This window comes from Agelaius phoeniceus, chromosome 35, assembly GCF_051311805.1.
Source record: "Agelaius phoeniceus isolate bAgePho1 chromosome 35, bAgePho1.hap1, whole genome shotgun sequence".
NCBI classification, from domain to species: domain Eukaryota; kingdom Metazoa; phylum Chordata; class Aves; order Passeriformes; family Icteridae; genus Agelaius; species Agelaius phoeniceus.
The window spans coordinates 1,200,483-1,216,498 of NC_135299.1; the positions used below are offsets into that span (position 1 = coordinate 1,200,483).

Consider the following 16,016-nt stretch of genomic DNA (forward strand, 5'->3'; position numbering starts at 1 on the left):
AGGTGTGGCCGAGACCGGAGCGGGGTCATTGAGGGACTCGGGTGTAATTAATTATTTTTAATTATCGCACTTCATTAAACTATTAATATTCCCAAAGAGGTAAATTTAATTATTTAACTCTTTGAGTCTCCAGAACAGCCCGTTTCCCGCAGCTACCGTGCCACAACTCCCCTTTATTAATAATTAAAATAACCGAAACAATTTAAATAATTAAACTAATTAAAATAACTGAAATAATCCCATTTATGGAGGTGTCGGCCGCCATGATGGGTGTGGCGACCGCCATTGATGTATTGAGGCCGCCATGATGGATATGGCGGCCGCCATGATGGATATGGCGGCCGCCATGATGGATATGGCGGCCGCCATGATGGGAGTGGCCGCTTCTCCGTCAGGCCCGACCGTATCTCCGGACTAACCGGACACGCCTCCACCCCACGGGTCTGTCCCGGCTGCTCCGAACCCGCCACAACCCCGGTAACGGCGCCTGAAGCGCCGCCAGCGCGGCCCTGCCCACACTCAAGATGGCGCCACGCTCTGAGGCCACACCGGAACCCCCAACATGGCGGCCCCACTGGGGCGTCAATGACGTCATTCTTTATCCGGCGCGGGCCGGAAGTGGCGCGGCCCAGAGCTCCCGGGGCTTTGGGGACACCGGCGGGGCCTTGGGGACCCCCAAATCAACCCCTATTTCCACCCCCCTTTTTTTTTATTTTTAACACAAAAACCACCACTCGATTTTCTTTAGAAAACACCAAAAAAAGGAAAAAAAATAGATTTTTTTTATTCCAAGCCCTTTTTTTTGTTTGTTTTTTTTTGTTTTTTTGGGGGGGTGGGAGTCTCCTCAGCGCGGCAGCGGCCGCCGCCCCTTCTTCCTCCTCTTGTGCTTTGTGTCCCCCCTGGGGGGACCCCCCTGGGGCTGGGGGGGTCCTTGGGGGGGTCCCGCAGCCCCGGGTGGGGCGGGGAAAGCCCCCCCGGCCTCCGGGCCTGGATTTCCTTGGAAAACGCGGGCCAGGAAATCCTGGAGGTCAGCGGGGGACGGGGGGCTGCCCTTGTGGGGGGCCCTGGGGGGGAGAGAAAAAAGGGGTTGGGGCACGGCTGGATGTACCTGGGCACAGCTGGATACACCTGGGCATTCCCTGGATGTACCTGGGCACACCTGGGCACACCTGGATGTACCTGGGTACCCCCTGGACACACCTGGATGTACCTGGGCACACCTGGATACACCTGGGCATTCCCTGGATGTACCTGGGCACACCTGGATGTACCTGGACACCCCCTGGGCACTGCCTGGGCACAGCTGGATGCACCTGGGCACACCTGGATACACCTGGGCATTCCCTGGATGTACCTGGGTACCCCCTGGGCACTGCCTGGGCACACCTGGATGTACCTGGGTACCCCCTGGACACACCTGGATGTACCTGGGCACACCTGGATACACCTGGGCATTCCCTGGATGTACCTGGGCACACCTGGATGTACCTGGACACCCCCTGGGCACTGCCTGGGCACAGCTGGATACACCTGGGCATTCCCTGGATGCACCTGGGCACACCTGGATGCACCTGGGCATTCCCTGGATATACCTGGGCACACCTGGATGTACCTGGGTACCCCCTGGGCACTGCCTGGGCACAGCTGGATGTACCTGGGCACACCTGGATACACCTGGGCATTCCCTGGATGTACCTGGGCACACCTGGACACACCTGGGCATTCCCTGGATGTACCTGGGCACACCTGGATGTACCTGGGCACAGCTGGGTACACCTGGGCACACCTGGATGTACCTGGGCACAGCTGGGTACACCTGGATGTACCTGGGCATTCCCTGGATGTACCTGGGCACACCTGGATACACCTGGGCACACCTGGATACACCTGGGCATTCCCTGGATGTACCTGGGCACACCTGGATGTACCTGGGCACACCTGGATGCACCTGGACACCCCCTGGGCACACCTGGGCACACCTGGATTCACCTGGGTACCCCCTGGGCACTGCCTGGGCACAGCTGGATGTACCTGGACACTCCCTGAACACACCTGGGCACACCTGGATACACTTGGGCACACCCTGGATGTACCTGGACACTCCCTGGGCACACCTGGATACACCTGGGCACACCTGGACATTCCCTGGGCACTCCTGGGCATCTTTGGAACCTCCTCCCCCAGGACTGACCGCTGGCATCCAGACCCTGGACACCCTTGGGGACACCCCAGGACACCCTTGGGGACACCACAGGACACCCCCAGGACTGACCATTGATGTCCAGCCCCTGGACACCCCCAGGACACCCTTGGGGACACCCCAGGACACCCCCAGGACTGACCACTGATGTCCAGCCCCTGGACACCCCCAGGACACCCTTGGGGACACCCTTGGGGACACCCCAGGACACCCCCCCAGTACTGACCGCTGACGTCCGGCCGGCGTGGCTGTCCTGGCACCGAAGGACAGGTGGTAGGGGACACGGTGGCTGTCCGGGGAGATGGCCACGCGCTGGCAGCCCGCCCACTCTGGGGACAGACAGGGGACACTCGGTCATGGTGGCACCAGTCATAGTCATGGTGTCCCCTTGGGCACCAGAGAGATCCCTGGGCATGGTGACACCAGAGAGACCTGGTCATGGTGTCCCCTTGGGCATGGTGACACTAGAGAGGTCCCCAGGATGGTCATGGTGGCACCAGGGACACCCCATGGATGGTGACACCATGGACCCCGGGTCATGGTGTCCCCTTGGTCATGGTGACACCAGAGAGGTCCCCAGGATGGTCATGGTGTCCCCTGGTCATGGTGGCAACAGGGTCACCCTAGGGATGGTCATGGTGACACTAGAGAGGTCCCCAGGATGGTGACACCAGACACCCCCAGAGATAATCATGGTGTCCCCAAGGTCATGGTGTCCCCCTGGCCATGGTGACAACCAGAGAGACCCCAGGACGGTGACACCAGAGACACCACCACGGTCATAGTGACCCCAGGGACATTTACACCCCAAAATATGGGCATGGTGTTCCCTTGGTCATGGTGACACCAGAGAGGTCCCCAGGATGGTCATGGTGTCCCCTTGGTCATGGTGTCCCCTTGGGCATGGTGACACCAGAGAGGTCCCCAAGATGATCATGGTGTCCCCTGGTCATGGTGGCACCAGGGACACCCCAGGGATGGTCATGGTGACACCAGAGAGGTCCCCAGGATGGTCATGGTGGCACCAGGGACACCCCATGGATGGTGACACCATGGACCCCGGGTCATGGTGTCCCCTTGGTCATGATGACACCAGAGACCCCGGGGATGGGCATGGTGACACCAGAGTGACCTGGTCATGGTGTTCCCTTGGTCATGGTGACACCAGAGAGGTCCCCAAGATGATCATGGTGTCTCCTGGTCATGGTGACACCAGAGAGGTCCCCAGGATGGTGACACCAGACACCCCCAGAGATGATCATGGTGTCCCCTTGGTCATGGTGACATCAGAGAGACCTTCGTGTTCATGGTGTCCCCTGGGATGGTGACACCAGAGGGACCCATGGATGGTGACACCAGAGCCCCCTGGTCATGGTGTCCCCTGGCCATGGTGACCGCAGGGACCCTCTGGGATGTGTCCCCCCCCCGTTCTGTGTGTGCCACCCCCGGTGTCCCCTCACCGGTGACGTCGTAGATGTGGCCGTCCATGCGGGCCAGGTAGGTGACCTTGAGGCCCAGCAGGCTGGACTCTGCCCACAGGTCACCCTCTTCGGCCGCGTGCCACCCCCCGCACGGGCCACACCAGCGGCCACCGCGCGGGTCCCTGTCCAGCTGGAACCGCCTGTGGGGACATTGGGGACATTGGGGACATTGGGGACACTGGGGACATTGGGGACATTGGGGACACTGGGGACATTGGGGACATGGGGACATTGGGGACATTGGGGACATTGGGGACACTGGAGACATGGGGACATTGGGGACACTGGGACATTGGGGACACTGGGGACATTGGGGACATTGGGGACACGGGGACATTGGGGACATTGGGACACCCCCAGGCCACCGCGCAGGTCCCTGTCCAGCTGGAACCGCCTGTGGGGACACGGGGACACTGGGGACATGGGGACACTGGGGACATGGGGACATAGGGGACACTGGGGACATTGGGGACATGAGGACATTGGGGACATGGGGACATTGGGGACATTGGGGACACAGGGACATTGGGGACATTGGGGACACGGGGACATTGGGGAAACCCCCAGGGCACAGCACAAGGGTCCCTGTCCAGCTGGAACCGCCTGTGGGGACACTGGGACATTGGGGACACTGTGACATTCTCAGGGACATTGGGGACATGGGGACACTGTGACACCCCCAGGGACATTGGGGATGCTGTGACACTCCCAGGGACATTGGGGACACTGTGACACTTCTGGGGACATAGGGGACACTGTGACACCCCCAGGGACACGGTGAGACCCCCAGGACACGACGTCACCCCAACCTTCCAGGACATGGTGTCACCCAAGCCCCCCAGGACACGATGTCCCCCCCAGTGCTGTCCTCGCTGTCCCCATTGTCCCCATTGTCCCAGGTGTCCCCACGGTGTCCCCACCTGTGGCGTCCCCCGCAGCGGGTGCAGCCCATGGTGTCCCAACTGTCCCACAGTGTCCTGCACTGTCCCCACTGTCCCTGCACTGTCCCTGCAGTGTCCCACAGTGTCCCAGGTGTCCCCACAGTGTCCCAGGTGTCCCCACGGTGTCCCCACCTGTGGCGTCCCCCGCAGCGGGTGCAGCCCATGGCTGTCCCACAGTGTCCCCACTGTCCCTGCACTGTCCCTGCAGTGTCCCACAGTGTCCCAGGTGTCCCCACAGTGTCCCCACGGTGTCCCCACGGTGTCCCCACAGTGTCCCAGGTGTCCCCACAGTGTCCCCATTGTCCCTGCAGTGTCCCAGGAGTCCCCACCTGTGGCGTCCCCCGCAGCGGGTGCAGCCCATGGCGTCCCCACTGCCCCACAGTGTCCTGCACTGTCCCCACTGTCCCTGCACTGTCCCTGCAGTGTCCCACAGTGTCCCAGGTGTCCCCACGGTGTCCCCAGGGTGTCCCCACGGTGTCCCCAGGGTGTCCCCACCTGTGGCGTCCCCCGCAGCGGGTGCAGCCCATGGTGTCCCAACTGTCCCACAGTGTCCTGCACTGTCCCCACTGTCCCTGCACTGTCCCACAGTGTCCCACAGTGTCCTGCAGTGTCCCACAGTGTCCCAGGTGTCCCCACGGTGTCCCCACGGTGTCCCCACGGTGTCCCCACCTGTGGCGTCCCCCGCAGCGGGTGCAGCCCATGGCTGTCCCACAGTGTCCCCACTGTCCCTGCAGTGTCCCACAGTGTCCTCACTGTCCCACAGTGTCCCCATTGTCCCTGCAGTGTCCCAGGTGTCCCCACGGTGTCCCAGGTGTCCCCAGGGTGTCCCCACGGTGTCCCCACCTGTGGCGTCCCCCGCAGCGGGTGCAGCCCATGGCGTCCCCACTGCCCCACAGTGTCCCACAGTGTCCCCACAGTGTCCCCACAGTGTCCCGCAGTGTCCCAAGTGTCCCCAGGGTGTCCCCACGGTGTCCCCACCTGTGGCGTCCCCCGCAGCGGGTGCAGCCCATGGTGTCACAACTGTCCCACAGTGTCCCCACTGTCCCTGCAGTGTCCCACAGTGTCCCAGGTGTCCCCACAGTGTCCCCAGGGTGTCCCCAGGGTGTCCCCACCTGTGGCGTCCCCCGCAGCGGGTGCAGCCCATGGCGTCCATGGCGTCCCTGAGCTCCTCCTGCAGCCGGCCCAGGAACGCGCCCAGCGCCCGCGCCAGCTCCCCCTGCGCCAGCTGCTTCCTGCGACCCAAAAACGGGGAATTAGAGCCCAAAATATGGAAATTGGAACCCAAAATATGGGATTGGAACCCAAAATTTGGGATTTACAACCCAAAACCTGGGATTCCCACCCCAAAGTTTGGTATTTCCGTCCCAAACTCACGCCTGGTACTCGCCCTGCCTCTCAGGGCTGCTCACCTGCCCCCAGCCTGCCCCAAAATCAGGATTTCCACCTCAAAATTTGGGATTTAACCCCCCAAACCCCAGATTTCCACCCCAAAACCTGGGATTTCCACCCCAAAATTTGGGATTTACACCCCAAAACCCGGGATTCCCACCCCAAACTTTGGTATTTCCGCCCCAAACTCACGCCTGGTACTCGAGACGCCTCTCGGGGCTGCTCACCCGCTCCCACCCCAAAATATGAGATTCCCACCCCAAAACCTGGGATTTACACCCCAAAACCCAGGATTTCCACCCCAAAACCTGGGATTCCCAGCCCAAAATTTGGGATTTCCACCCCAAACTCATGCCTGGTACTCACGCCGCCCTCTCAGGGCTGCTCACCCACTCCCAGCCTGCCCCCAGCCTGCCCCAAAAACAGGATTTACACCCCAAAATTTGGGATTTAACCCCCCAAACCCCAGATTTCCACCCCGAAACCTGGGATTTACACCCCAAAATTTGGGATTTCCACCCCAAACCCCAGGATTTCCACCCCAAACTTTGGCATTTCCGCCCCAAACTCACGCCTGGTACTCGCGCTGCCTCTCAGGGATGCTCACCTGCTCCCACCCCAAAATATGAGATTTCCACCCCAAAACCTGGGATTCCCACCCCAAAAAATGAGATTTCCACCCCAAAACCTGGGATTTCCACCCCAAAATCCAGGATTTCCACCCCAAACTTTGTGATTTCCGCCCCAAACTCACGCCTGGTACTCGCGCTGCCTCTCAGGGCTGCTCACCTGCTCCCACCCCAAAATATGAGATTTCCACCCCAAAACCTGGGATTCCCACCCCAAAAAATGAGATTTCCACCCCAAAACCTGGGATTTCCACCCCAAAATCCAGGATTTCCACCCCAAACTTTGTGATTTCCGCCCCAAACTCACGCCTGGTACTCGCGCCGCCTCTCGGGGCTGCTCACCCGCTCCCAGCCCGCCCTCAGCACCTTGAACGCCGCCTCCGCCCGGGGGTCGCGGCTTTTATCGGGGTGCACCTGCCGAGACACGGCCCTCGATGTCCCCAAAACGTCCCCAAAGCGTCCCCAACCCTGCCGGGGGACGTCCCCAACACCCACCAGCACCGCCAGCCTCCGGTACGCCCTCCGCAGCTCCGTGTCCGTGGCCGTGGGCTCCACGCCGAGCACCCGGAACGGGTCCAGCTCCTCCTCGGCCACCTCGGCCATTGTCACCAAGCGCGTCACCTCCTCCTCGCTGTCGCCACCGCCACCTCCGCGGCTCGCCCGCCGCCGGAACCGCTCGCCCAGCAGCTCCCGGCAGCGGCGGAGCCCCGCGGAGGCGCCGCGGAGGAAGGAGCGGAGGAGGAGGAGGAGGAGGAAGAGCAGCGCCAGGAGAGCCCCGAGGAGGCGCAGGCAGAGCGCGACCCCCGCCCGGGCCACCCGCAGGGACCCTCGCTGTCCCCTGGCGGTGTCGCCGGGGTCGTCGCGGCGTTGTCGCCGGGGGGCGCCGGGGTCCTCCGGGGGTCGCCGGTGGCGGCAGCCGAGGCCGCACGGGAGGTCCCGGGAGGGGCTCGGGGGAGCGGCCGGGGGGCACCGGCAGCCGCAGCGACCCCCGGGGGAGGGGACACGGCCGGGGCTGGGGACACCCTCGGGGCTGGGGACACTCCTGGGGTTGGGGACACTCCTGGGGTTGGGGACACTCTCGGGACCAGGGACACCCTCAGGGCTGGGGACACTCCCAGAGTTGGGGACACTCCCGGGACCAGGGACACCCTCAGGGCTGGGGACATTCCTGGAGCCGAGGACACTCCCGGGGTTGGGGACACCCCAAGGACCAGGGATGCCACCAGAGCTGGTGACACCCTCAGGGTTGGGGACACTCCCAGTGTTAGGGACACCTTCAGGAGTGAGGACGCTCCCGGATTTGGGGACACCCCCGGGGTTGGGGACACTCCAGGGACTGGAGACACTCCCGGATTTGGGGACACCCTCAGGGTTGGGGACACTCCTGGGGGTCCCAGGTTTGGGGACATTCCTGGGGTTGGGGGCACCCTCGGGGGCACCCTCAGGGTTGGGGACACTCCCGGATTTGGGGACACCCTCAGGGCTGGGGACACCCTCAGGACCGGGGACATTTGTGGAGTTGGGGACACTCCCGGTGTTGGGGACAGTCCTGGAAATGGGGACACCCTCAGGGTTGGGGACACCCCCGGTGTTGGGGACACTGCTGGGGCTGGGGGCACTCTCAGGGACACCCTCAGGGTTGGGGACACCCCCGGTGTTGGGGACACTCCCGGGACCGCGGTCGCCGCCAGCCCCGGGGACAGGAATGTCGCGCTCGCCGCTCTCGTCGTCCTCGCCCCCCGCCGTGCCGGTACCGGTGGCGCTGGTGGCACCGGTGGCATTGGGGGGGCGGCCGCAGGTCCCGTTCCAGGCGGCGCTGGGGCCCCCCCCGGGCCCGGGCCCGCTCCCCCCGGGCGCCGCCTCCCGGTACCGGGGCCGCTCCATCGCTCCGGGCTTAGGTCACGGCCATCCCTGGGACAGCGAGGGGAGAACGGGGTCAGGACCCCAGGGACCGGCACCGGACACCGCGGAGAGCCCCGGAGGGACCCCCGGAACTGCACCGAGATCGTCCAAAATGGACCCGAGACCCTCAGAACGGCCCCGGGACCCGAGGATCCCCCGATCAACCCCCGCGATAGCCCCGGTAACCCCGAAATCCGGTCCCGGGGACCTCCTGACCCCCCTGAACGGAACCGGGACCCCTGAACCGGCCCCAGGACCCCCCGGACGCTCGGAGTCCCGGTACCGGGGGGTTCGGGGGTGGTTCCGGGGGGTTCGGGACTCACCACGCCGGTACCGGGAGAATTTCGGGAGGTTCGGGACTCACCATGCCGGTACCGGGAGGGTTCGGGGGTGGTTTCGGGGCTGGTTCCGAGTGGTTTCGGGGGTGGTTCCGGGGGGGTTCGGGACTCACCACGCCGGTACCGGCGTGGGGTGGCGGGGGGGGGTCGCGCCGCCGCCCCCCCCCGGGTCCCCTCACGGCCGCACTTCCGCTTTCCGCCCGCCGCCGCGCTGGCCACGCCCACTTCCGGGGTGGGGCAGCACACGCGAGCGGCGCACTCCTTAAAAGGCAATGGCCACGCCCCTTCATTGGCATAAGACTGTCCTTAACTGGACATGGACACGCCCCTTAAAGTATTGTCAACGCCCTTTAAATTTGCATAGCCACGCCCTTTAAATGGCTAGATGCACGCTTCTTAAAGGGGCAACGCTTCTTAAAGGGGCAATGCCGACGTCCCGTCACCGCGGTGGGGCGCAGCGCTCCCAGTTCCTCCTCCCAGTGCTCCCAGTTCCTCCCAGTGCTCCCAGTGACCCCTCCCAGTGACCCCTCCCAGTGCTCCCAGTTCCTCCCAGTGCCCCCAGTACCCCCTTCCAGTTCTCCCAGTACCCACCAGTGACCCCTCCCAGTGCTCCCAGTTTCTCCCAGTGCCCCTTCCCAGTTCCCCCAGTTCCTCCTCCCAGTTCTCCCAGTCTGGGCCCTCTCCTGGCCCTCCCCCTCAATCCAGCCCCCCCAAAATCCCCCCAAAATCCCCCCCAAAATCCCCCCAAGGACCCCGACCCCCGTTGGGTCTCTGCTCTTTTATTCCTCCACCGCTCTGAAAAAATGAAAGCAAAAAAAAGACAAAAAAGAGAAAATTTGGGGAGGGGGCGGCGACACAGAGAGGGGGGAAGGGCACGGGGGGAGGGGGGGCACGGCCCCGTTTTTGTGGTTTTTCACCCCATTTTTAAATCCCATTAAAAAGAGGGAGAGAAGTCGGGATGAAGGAGATGAAAAGAAAATCAAATGGAATAAAATTAGGGGAAAAAGGGGGAAAAATTAAATGAAATGAGGAAAAAAAAAATTAAAATAAAAAATTGAAAAGAAGAAAACCAAACAAACAAACAAAAAGAAATAAAATAAACAAAAATAAATCAGTAAAATAAAATAATAAAATAAAAAACCAAAATAAAAAGAAAACAAAATAAAAATTAAATTAAAATAAAATAAACCAAAAGAAAAGTGAAAAAAATTAAAATTTGAAAGAAAACAACAGAAAAATAACATCAAACAAAATAAAATAATAAATGAAATAAAATTAAACAAAATAAAATAAAGCAAAATAAAATGAAAATAAAATGAAGTAAAACAGAAGAAAGTAAAACAAATAAAATAAAACAAAATAAGATCAAATAAAACAAAACAAATAAAGTGAAACAAAATAAAATTAAATAAAATGAAATAAAGTGAAATAAAATAAAATGAAACCAATATAAAATAAAATGAAACCAAAATAAAATCAAATGAAACCAAAATAAAATGAAATGAAATAAAATGGAAGAAAATGAAATCAAGTAAAATAAAATAAAATAAAACAAAAATAAAATAAAAACAAACAAATAAAACAAAATAAAACAAAAAAAAAATGAAATGAAACCAAAATAAAATACAATGGAAGAAAATGGAAGAAAATGAAATCAAGTAAAATAAAATAAAGTAAAATAAAATGAAATAAAGTAAAATAAAATGAAATAAAGTAAAATAAAATAAAATTTAATTAAAAGAAAACAAAATAGAATAAAAAGAAAAGAAAAAGAAAAGAAAAATAAAATAAAAATAAAATAAAATAATAAAATAAAATAAAAAGGAAAGAAAATTCAAATAAAATTAAAAGAAAATAAAATTAAAAGAAAATAAAATTAAAGGAAATAAAATAAAAATAAAATAAAATAAAAGGAAATAAAATAAAAAGGAAATAAAATAAAAAGAAAATAAAAATAAAATAAAATAAAAGGAAATAAAATAAAAAGAAAATTAAAATAAAATAAAATAAAAGGAGATAAAATAAAAAGAAAATTAAAATAAAAGGAAATAAAATAAAAATAAAATAAAAAAAAATAAAATAAATAAAATAAAATAAAAATAAAATAAAATAAAAACAAAATAAAATAAAAATAAAATAAAAATAAAATAAAATAAATAAAATAAAATAAAATAAAATTAAAATAAAAATAAAATAAAATAAAAACAAAATAAAATAAAAATAAAATAACATAAAATTAAAATTAAATCAAAACAAAATAAAATTAAAAAATCAAAACAAAATAAACCCCAAAATAAACCAAAAAAAACCCGGAAAAAAACCCAAAAATAAATAAAAAAAAAACATTTAAAAAAATCAAAAACAACCCCCAAACCCCTCCCTCCCCAAACCCCAGCCCCATCACGAGTCCAGCTCCAGCGCCCTGAGTTCCTCCTCCAGCGCCCTCCTCCGGCCCAGCTTCTCCAGCTGCTCCCGGCTGGGCTCGGCCAGCGCCCCCCGCTCCAGCCGCAGCTGCAGCTCCTGCACCTGGCGCAGCTTCTTCCGCAGGCTCTTCATGCGCCGGCCCCGCTCCGCGCTGCCCCCGCCGCCCTCCGTGCCCGCCCCGTCCCCGCAATTGTTCCCCGAATTATTGGGGTTATCGCCCGGGCTATTCCCGGAATTCCCACCGGAATTGCCGTGGTTACTCCCGAAATTATTCCCAGGATTGCTCCTGAAATTCCCCCCGGAATTCCCGACGTTGCCGCCCAGATGATTGCCGGAATTATTGCCCGATTTAATCGCGGGGTTTTCGCCGGAATTCGCTGAATTCTTCCCGCAATCTGCTGAATTCTTGCTGGAATTCTTCCCGGAATCTGCTGAATTCTTGCTCAAATTCTTCCCAGAATCTGCCGAATTCTTGCTGGAATTCTTCCCAGAATCTGCTGAATTCTTGCTGGAATTCTTCCCAGAATCTGCCGAATTCTTGCTGGAATTCTTCCCAGAATCTGCCGAACTCTTCCCGGAATTGCTGCTCGGATTCTTCCCCGAATCTCCAGGATTTTTCCCCGAATTCTTGCTGGAATTTTTCCCTGAATTCTTGCCGGAATTCCCGGGGTTTTCCACGTTTTTCTCCCCTCCCGCTGTCCCTCCTCCTCCATTGTCGCTGTCTCCTCCTCCTCCTCCCAGCCCGATTTTTTCCAGCTCCTGGCTCAGTCCGTCCCCGTGGTTTTCCCGATCTTTTTCCTGCTGCTGTTTCCTTTTCTCTTTGCGTTTCAGGTTCCTTCGGGCGCTTTTGGATAAAGCTGGGGAGGGGTCGCAGCCCCCCTCGGGCCTCCCGGGGGTCCCTCGGCCCGGCGGGGAAGGGGCGGGCTCGGGGTTTAAACCGGCGGGAGCTCGGGTTTGCTCCGAAGAATTTCACGTATTTGTTCTCGTAGCTGGAGGCGGGAGAGAGGGGGGAAAAAAGGGGAAAAAAATCAAAGTAAAAATGTTAAAAAATGGTCGGGGGGTTTTGGGGAGGGGTTTGGAGGGATCTGAGGGGGTCCTGGAGGGATCTGGGGGGGTCCTGAGGGGGTTTAAGGGTGACAGGAGGGGGTTTGGGGGGTCCTGGAGGGATCTGAGGGGGTCCTGGAGGGATCTGGAGGTCCTGAAGGGGTTTTGGGGGTAACAGGAGGGGTCTGGGGGGTCCTGAGGGGGTTTGGGGGTAACAGGAGGGGTTTGGAAGGGTCCTGAAGGGGTCTGGGGTAACAGGAGGGGTCTGGGGGGTCCTGGAGGGATCTGGGGGGGTCCTGAGGGGGTTTGGGGGGGTCCTGGAGGGATCTGGGGGCATCCAGGAGGGGTTTGGGGGTCCTGGAGGGGTTTGGAAGGGTCCTGGAGGGATCTGAGGGTAACAGGAGGGGTCTGGGAGGGTCCTGGAGGGATCTGGGGGGTCCTGAGGGGGTTTGGGGGTAACAGGAGGGGTTTAGGGGGGTCCTGGAGGGGTTTGGGGGCATCCAGGAGGGGTTTAGGGGGGGTCCTGGAGGGTTCTGAGGGTAACAGGAGGGGTTTGGGGGGGTCCTGGAGGGGTCTGGGGGCATCCAGGAGGGGTTTGGGGGTCCTGGAGGGGTTTGGAAGGGTCCTGGAGGGATCTGAGGGTAACAGGAGGGGTCTGGGGGGGGGTCCTGGAGGGATCTGGGGGGGTCCTGAGGGGGTTTGGGGTAACAGGAGGGGTTTGGGGGGGTTCTGGAGGGGTCTGGGGGCATCCAGGAGGGGTTTGGGAGGTTCTGGAGGGATCTGGGGGGTCCTGAAGGGTTCTGAGAGTAACAGGAGGGGTTTGGGGGGGTCCTGGAGGGATCTGGGGGGTCCTGGAGGGTTCTGAGGGTAACAGGAAGGGTTTGGGGGGGTTCTGGAGGGGTCTGGGGGCATCCAGGAGGAGTTTGGGGGGTTTGGGGGGGTCCTGGAGGGGAGTTAATGGGTTTGGGGAGGGGTCCTGGAGGGGTCTGAGGAGCTCCTGGAAGGGTTTGAGGGGATCGTGGATGGGTCTGGGGGCATCAAGGAAAGGATTTGAGGGGTTTAGGGGGGACAGAAGGGGTTTAGGGGGGTCCTGGAGGGGTTTGGGGGTGTCCTGCAGGGGTTATGGGGGGTCCAGAGGGGTATGGGGGGGACAGGAGGGAGTTTGGGGGGGTCCTCGAGGGGTTTGGGAGGGTCCAGGAAGGGATTTGAGGGGTCTGGGAGGGGGGACAGGAGGGGTCTTGGGAGACCAAGGGAGGACCCAGAGCCAGGCCTGGGTGAGACCCAACCCCTCCCCACACCCTGGGGACACCCTGGGACCTCTCCCCACACCCTGGGGACCTCCTGGGACCTCCTGGGACCCCTCCCCACACCCTGGGGACCCCACCAGGACCCTCCCCACACCCTGGGGACCCCACCAGGACCCCCTGGACCCCTCCCCACACCCTGGGGACCCCCTGGGACCCCTCCCCACACCCTGGGGACCCTCCAGGACCCCTCCCCACACCCTGGGGACCCTCTGGGACCCCTCCCCACACCCTGGGGACCCCCAGGACCCCCACTCACACGGGCACCTCCTCCTGGGGCACGTAGCCCTCCTTGACCCGGCGCTGCTTCCGCCAGGTCCCGTCCGGGCGCTGCGTGGAGGGGATGTACCTGCCTGGGGACAGCGTGGGGACACCATGGGGACATCGTGGGGACACCGTGGGGACAGCTGGGGACATCATGGGGACAGCGCAGGGACACCGTGGGGACAGCTGGGGACGCCATGGGGACAGCGCAGGGACACTGGGGACAGCGTGGGGACACCATGGGGACACTGTGGGGACAGCTGGGGACATCATGGGGACAGAGCAGGGACACTGGGACAGCTGGGGACACCATGGGGACAGCGCAGGGACACTGTCGGGACAGTTGGGGACAGTGCAGGGACACCGTGGGGACAGCTGGGGATGCCATGGGGACAGCTGGGGACACCATGGGGACACCATGGGGACAGCTGGGGACAGTGCAGGGACACCGTGGGGACAGCTGGGGACAGTGCAGGGACACTGTGGGGACAGCTGGGGACACCATGGGGACAGAGCAGGGACACTGGGGACAGCTGGGGACACCATAGGGACAGCCCCACAGACCACAGGGACTTTGGGACACCGTGGGGACAGTGCAGGGACATGGGGACACTGTGGGGACAGCTGGGGACAGCCCCACAGACACCACAGGGACTTGGGGACAGCGTGGGGACACTGTGGGGACACCTGGGGACAGTGCAGGGACAGCCCCACAGACACCATGGGGACTTGGGGACACTGCAGGGACACTCAAGGAACACAGGGACAGCTGGGGACAGTGTGGGGACACCCCCACGGACACCAAGGGGACATGCTGGGGACACCCTGGGGACACCCTGGGGACACCATGGGACATGGGAACATCCCCAAAGACATCGTGGGCATGTGGGGACATCCTGGGGACATCCAGGGACACCACGGGGAGACACGAGGACTCCCTGGGCCACCCTGGGGACACCCCTGGGGTCACCCACGGACACCAGGGGGACCCTGGGACACCCCCCAAAATCCAACCCTCCCTCAGAGACCCCAAACCCCTCACGGGGACCCCAAACCCCTCCCGGGGATCCCCAAGACCCCTCCCCAAATACCCCGGGACACCCCCAGGCCCCTCACGGGGGTCCCAGGACCCCCCCCAAAGCCCCTTTGGGTCCTTCCCGACCCCGAGACCCTCACGGGGGTCCCAAGACCCCCCCTCAAAGACTCCAAACCCCTCATGGGGACCCCAAAAACTTCACGGGCCCCTCCCCAAAACCCTCGGTCCCCCTCCCCTCACAACCCCCGGACTCCCCCCCCCCCGCCCCAGGCCCCTCACGGGGTCCCGCCCCCTCCCCAAATCCAACTCCCCTCTGAGAGACCCCAGAACCCCAAACCCCAGAACCCCAAATCCCTCCCGGGAACCCCAAACCCTCACGGAGACCACGAATCCTCCTCGGGGACCCCAAACCCCTCACGGACCCCTCCCCAAAACCCTCGGCCCCCCCTCCCTCAGGCCCCTCACGGGGTCTCGCCCCCCCCCAATCCCCCCCTTTAGGCCCCTCCCGCCCCCGGAGGCCCCGCGCGGGTTTGGGGGGGGTCCCGGGGGTCTCGGGGCAGCCCCGGGAGGGTCCCGGAGCCCCCCCGGGCCGCAGGGCCCCCCTGCGCTCACCGGTCTCGTCCGTCACATAGGGCGTCGCCATCTTTGCGCGCGCGCCGCGGGGCCGCCCCGGAAGTGACGCAAAGGCGGCGGCGGAATCGGGGGCGTGGCCCAAAAGTGGAGGCGTGGCCAAAGAATGGAGGGTTGGGCCAAACGGAGGCGTGGCCATATATGGATATGGAAATTAGAGGGCGGGGCTAAGAGCGGAAATGAGCGTCATTCATATGGTAATTAGAGGGCGTGGTTATAGAGCGGTATGTAAATAAGTGGGCGTGTTCATGCATAATATATAAGCCATATGGAAATTAAGGGGCGTGGACAATTATTTAAATAGGAAGTGTGGCCAGTAGTAGTTGAGGGGGCGTGACCGTTGGTGGATATGCAAATTAGAGGGCGCATCAAAAATTAATGACATTACTATGCAAACTAGAGGGCGTGGTCATTTGTGGATATGGAAATTATGA

At 59.0% G+C, this 16,016-nt stretch overlaps 2 protein-coding genes across 4 annotated transcripts; both read right to left on the reverse strand.

The window, feature by feature from the left end:
• Window positions 1-764: 764 nt before the first annotated feature.
• Window positions 765-9,135, reverse strand: DNAJC14 (DnaJ heat shock protein family (Hsp40) member C14). Of its 3 annotated transcripts, none has more exons than XM_077192680.1 (7): window positions 8,994-9,135; window positions 7,136-8,551; window positions 6,948-7,054; window positions 5,735-5,854; window positions 3,661-3,821; window positions 2,427-2,529; window positions 765-1,064 (listed from the first exon to the last, which is right to left on the reverse strand). In XM_077192680.1, the coding sequence occupies exons 2-7, from the start codon at window positions 8,522-8,524 to the stop codon at window positions 845-847; spliced, it is 2,100 nt and encodes a 699-aa protein (XP_077048795.1). In that variant the 5' UTR covers window positions 8,525-8,551; window positions 8,994-9,135; the 3' UTR covers window positions 765-844. The 3 variants fall into 3 exon arrangements, with proteins under 3 accessions (XP_077048795.1, XP_077048794.1, XP_077048793.1); XM_077192679.1 differs by having other exon boundaries at window positions 8,866-9,101; XM_077192678.1 differs by having other exon boundaries at window positions 8,907-9,100.
• A 2,145-nt stretch (window positions 9,136-11,280) lies between these two features.
• PYM1 (PYM1 exon junction complex associated factor) lies at window positions 11,281-15,667 on the reverse strand. The gene is given in 4 exon segments (XM_077192792.1): window positions 11,281-12,250; window positions 12,252-12,293; window positions 13,912-14,005; window positions 15,565-15,667. Coding segments are annotated over 4 exon segments (1,137 nt in total). The 5' UTR covers window positions 15,596-15,667.
• Between the last annotated feature and the right edge of the window lie 349 nt (window positions 15,668-16,016).

Bases quoted from the DNA above. Each gene is read 5' to 3' on its own strand.
- DNAJC14 (XM_077192680.1), bottom strand. From the start codon at position 8,524: ATGGAGCGGCCCCGGTACCGGGAGGCGGCGCCCGGGGGGAGCGGGCCC. The intron at 7,055-7,135 runs GTGGGTGTTGGG...GTGTCTCGGCAG, and splicing joins ACCGGAGGCTGGCGGTGCTG to GTGCACCCCGATAAAAGCCG. The intron at 1,065-2,426 runs GTCAGTACTGGG...TCTCCCCCCCAG, and splicing joins ACGCCGGCCGGACGTCAGCG to GGCCCCCCACAAGGGCAGCC.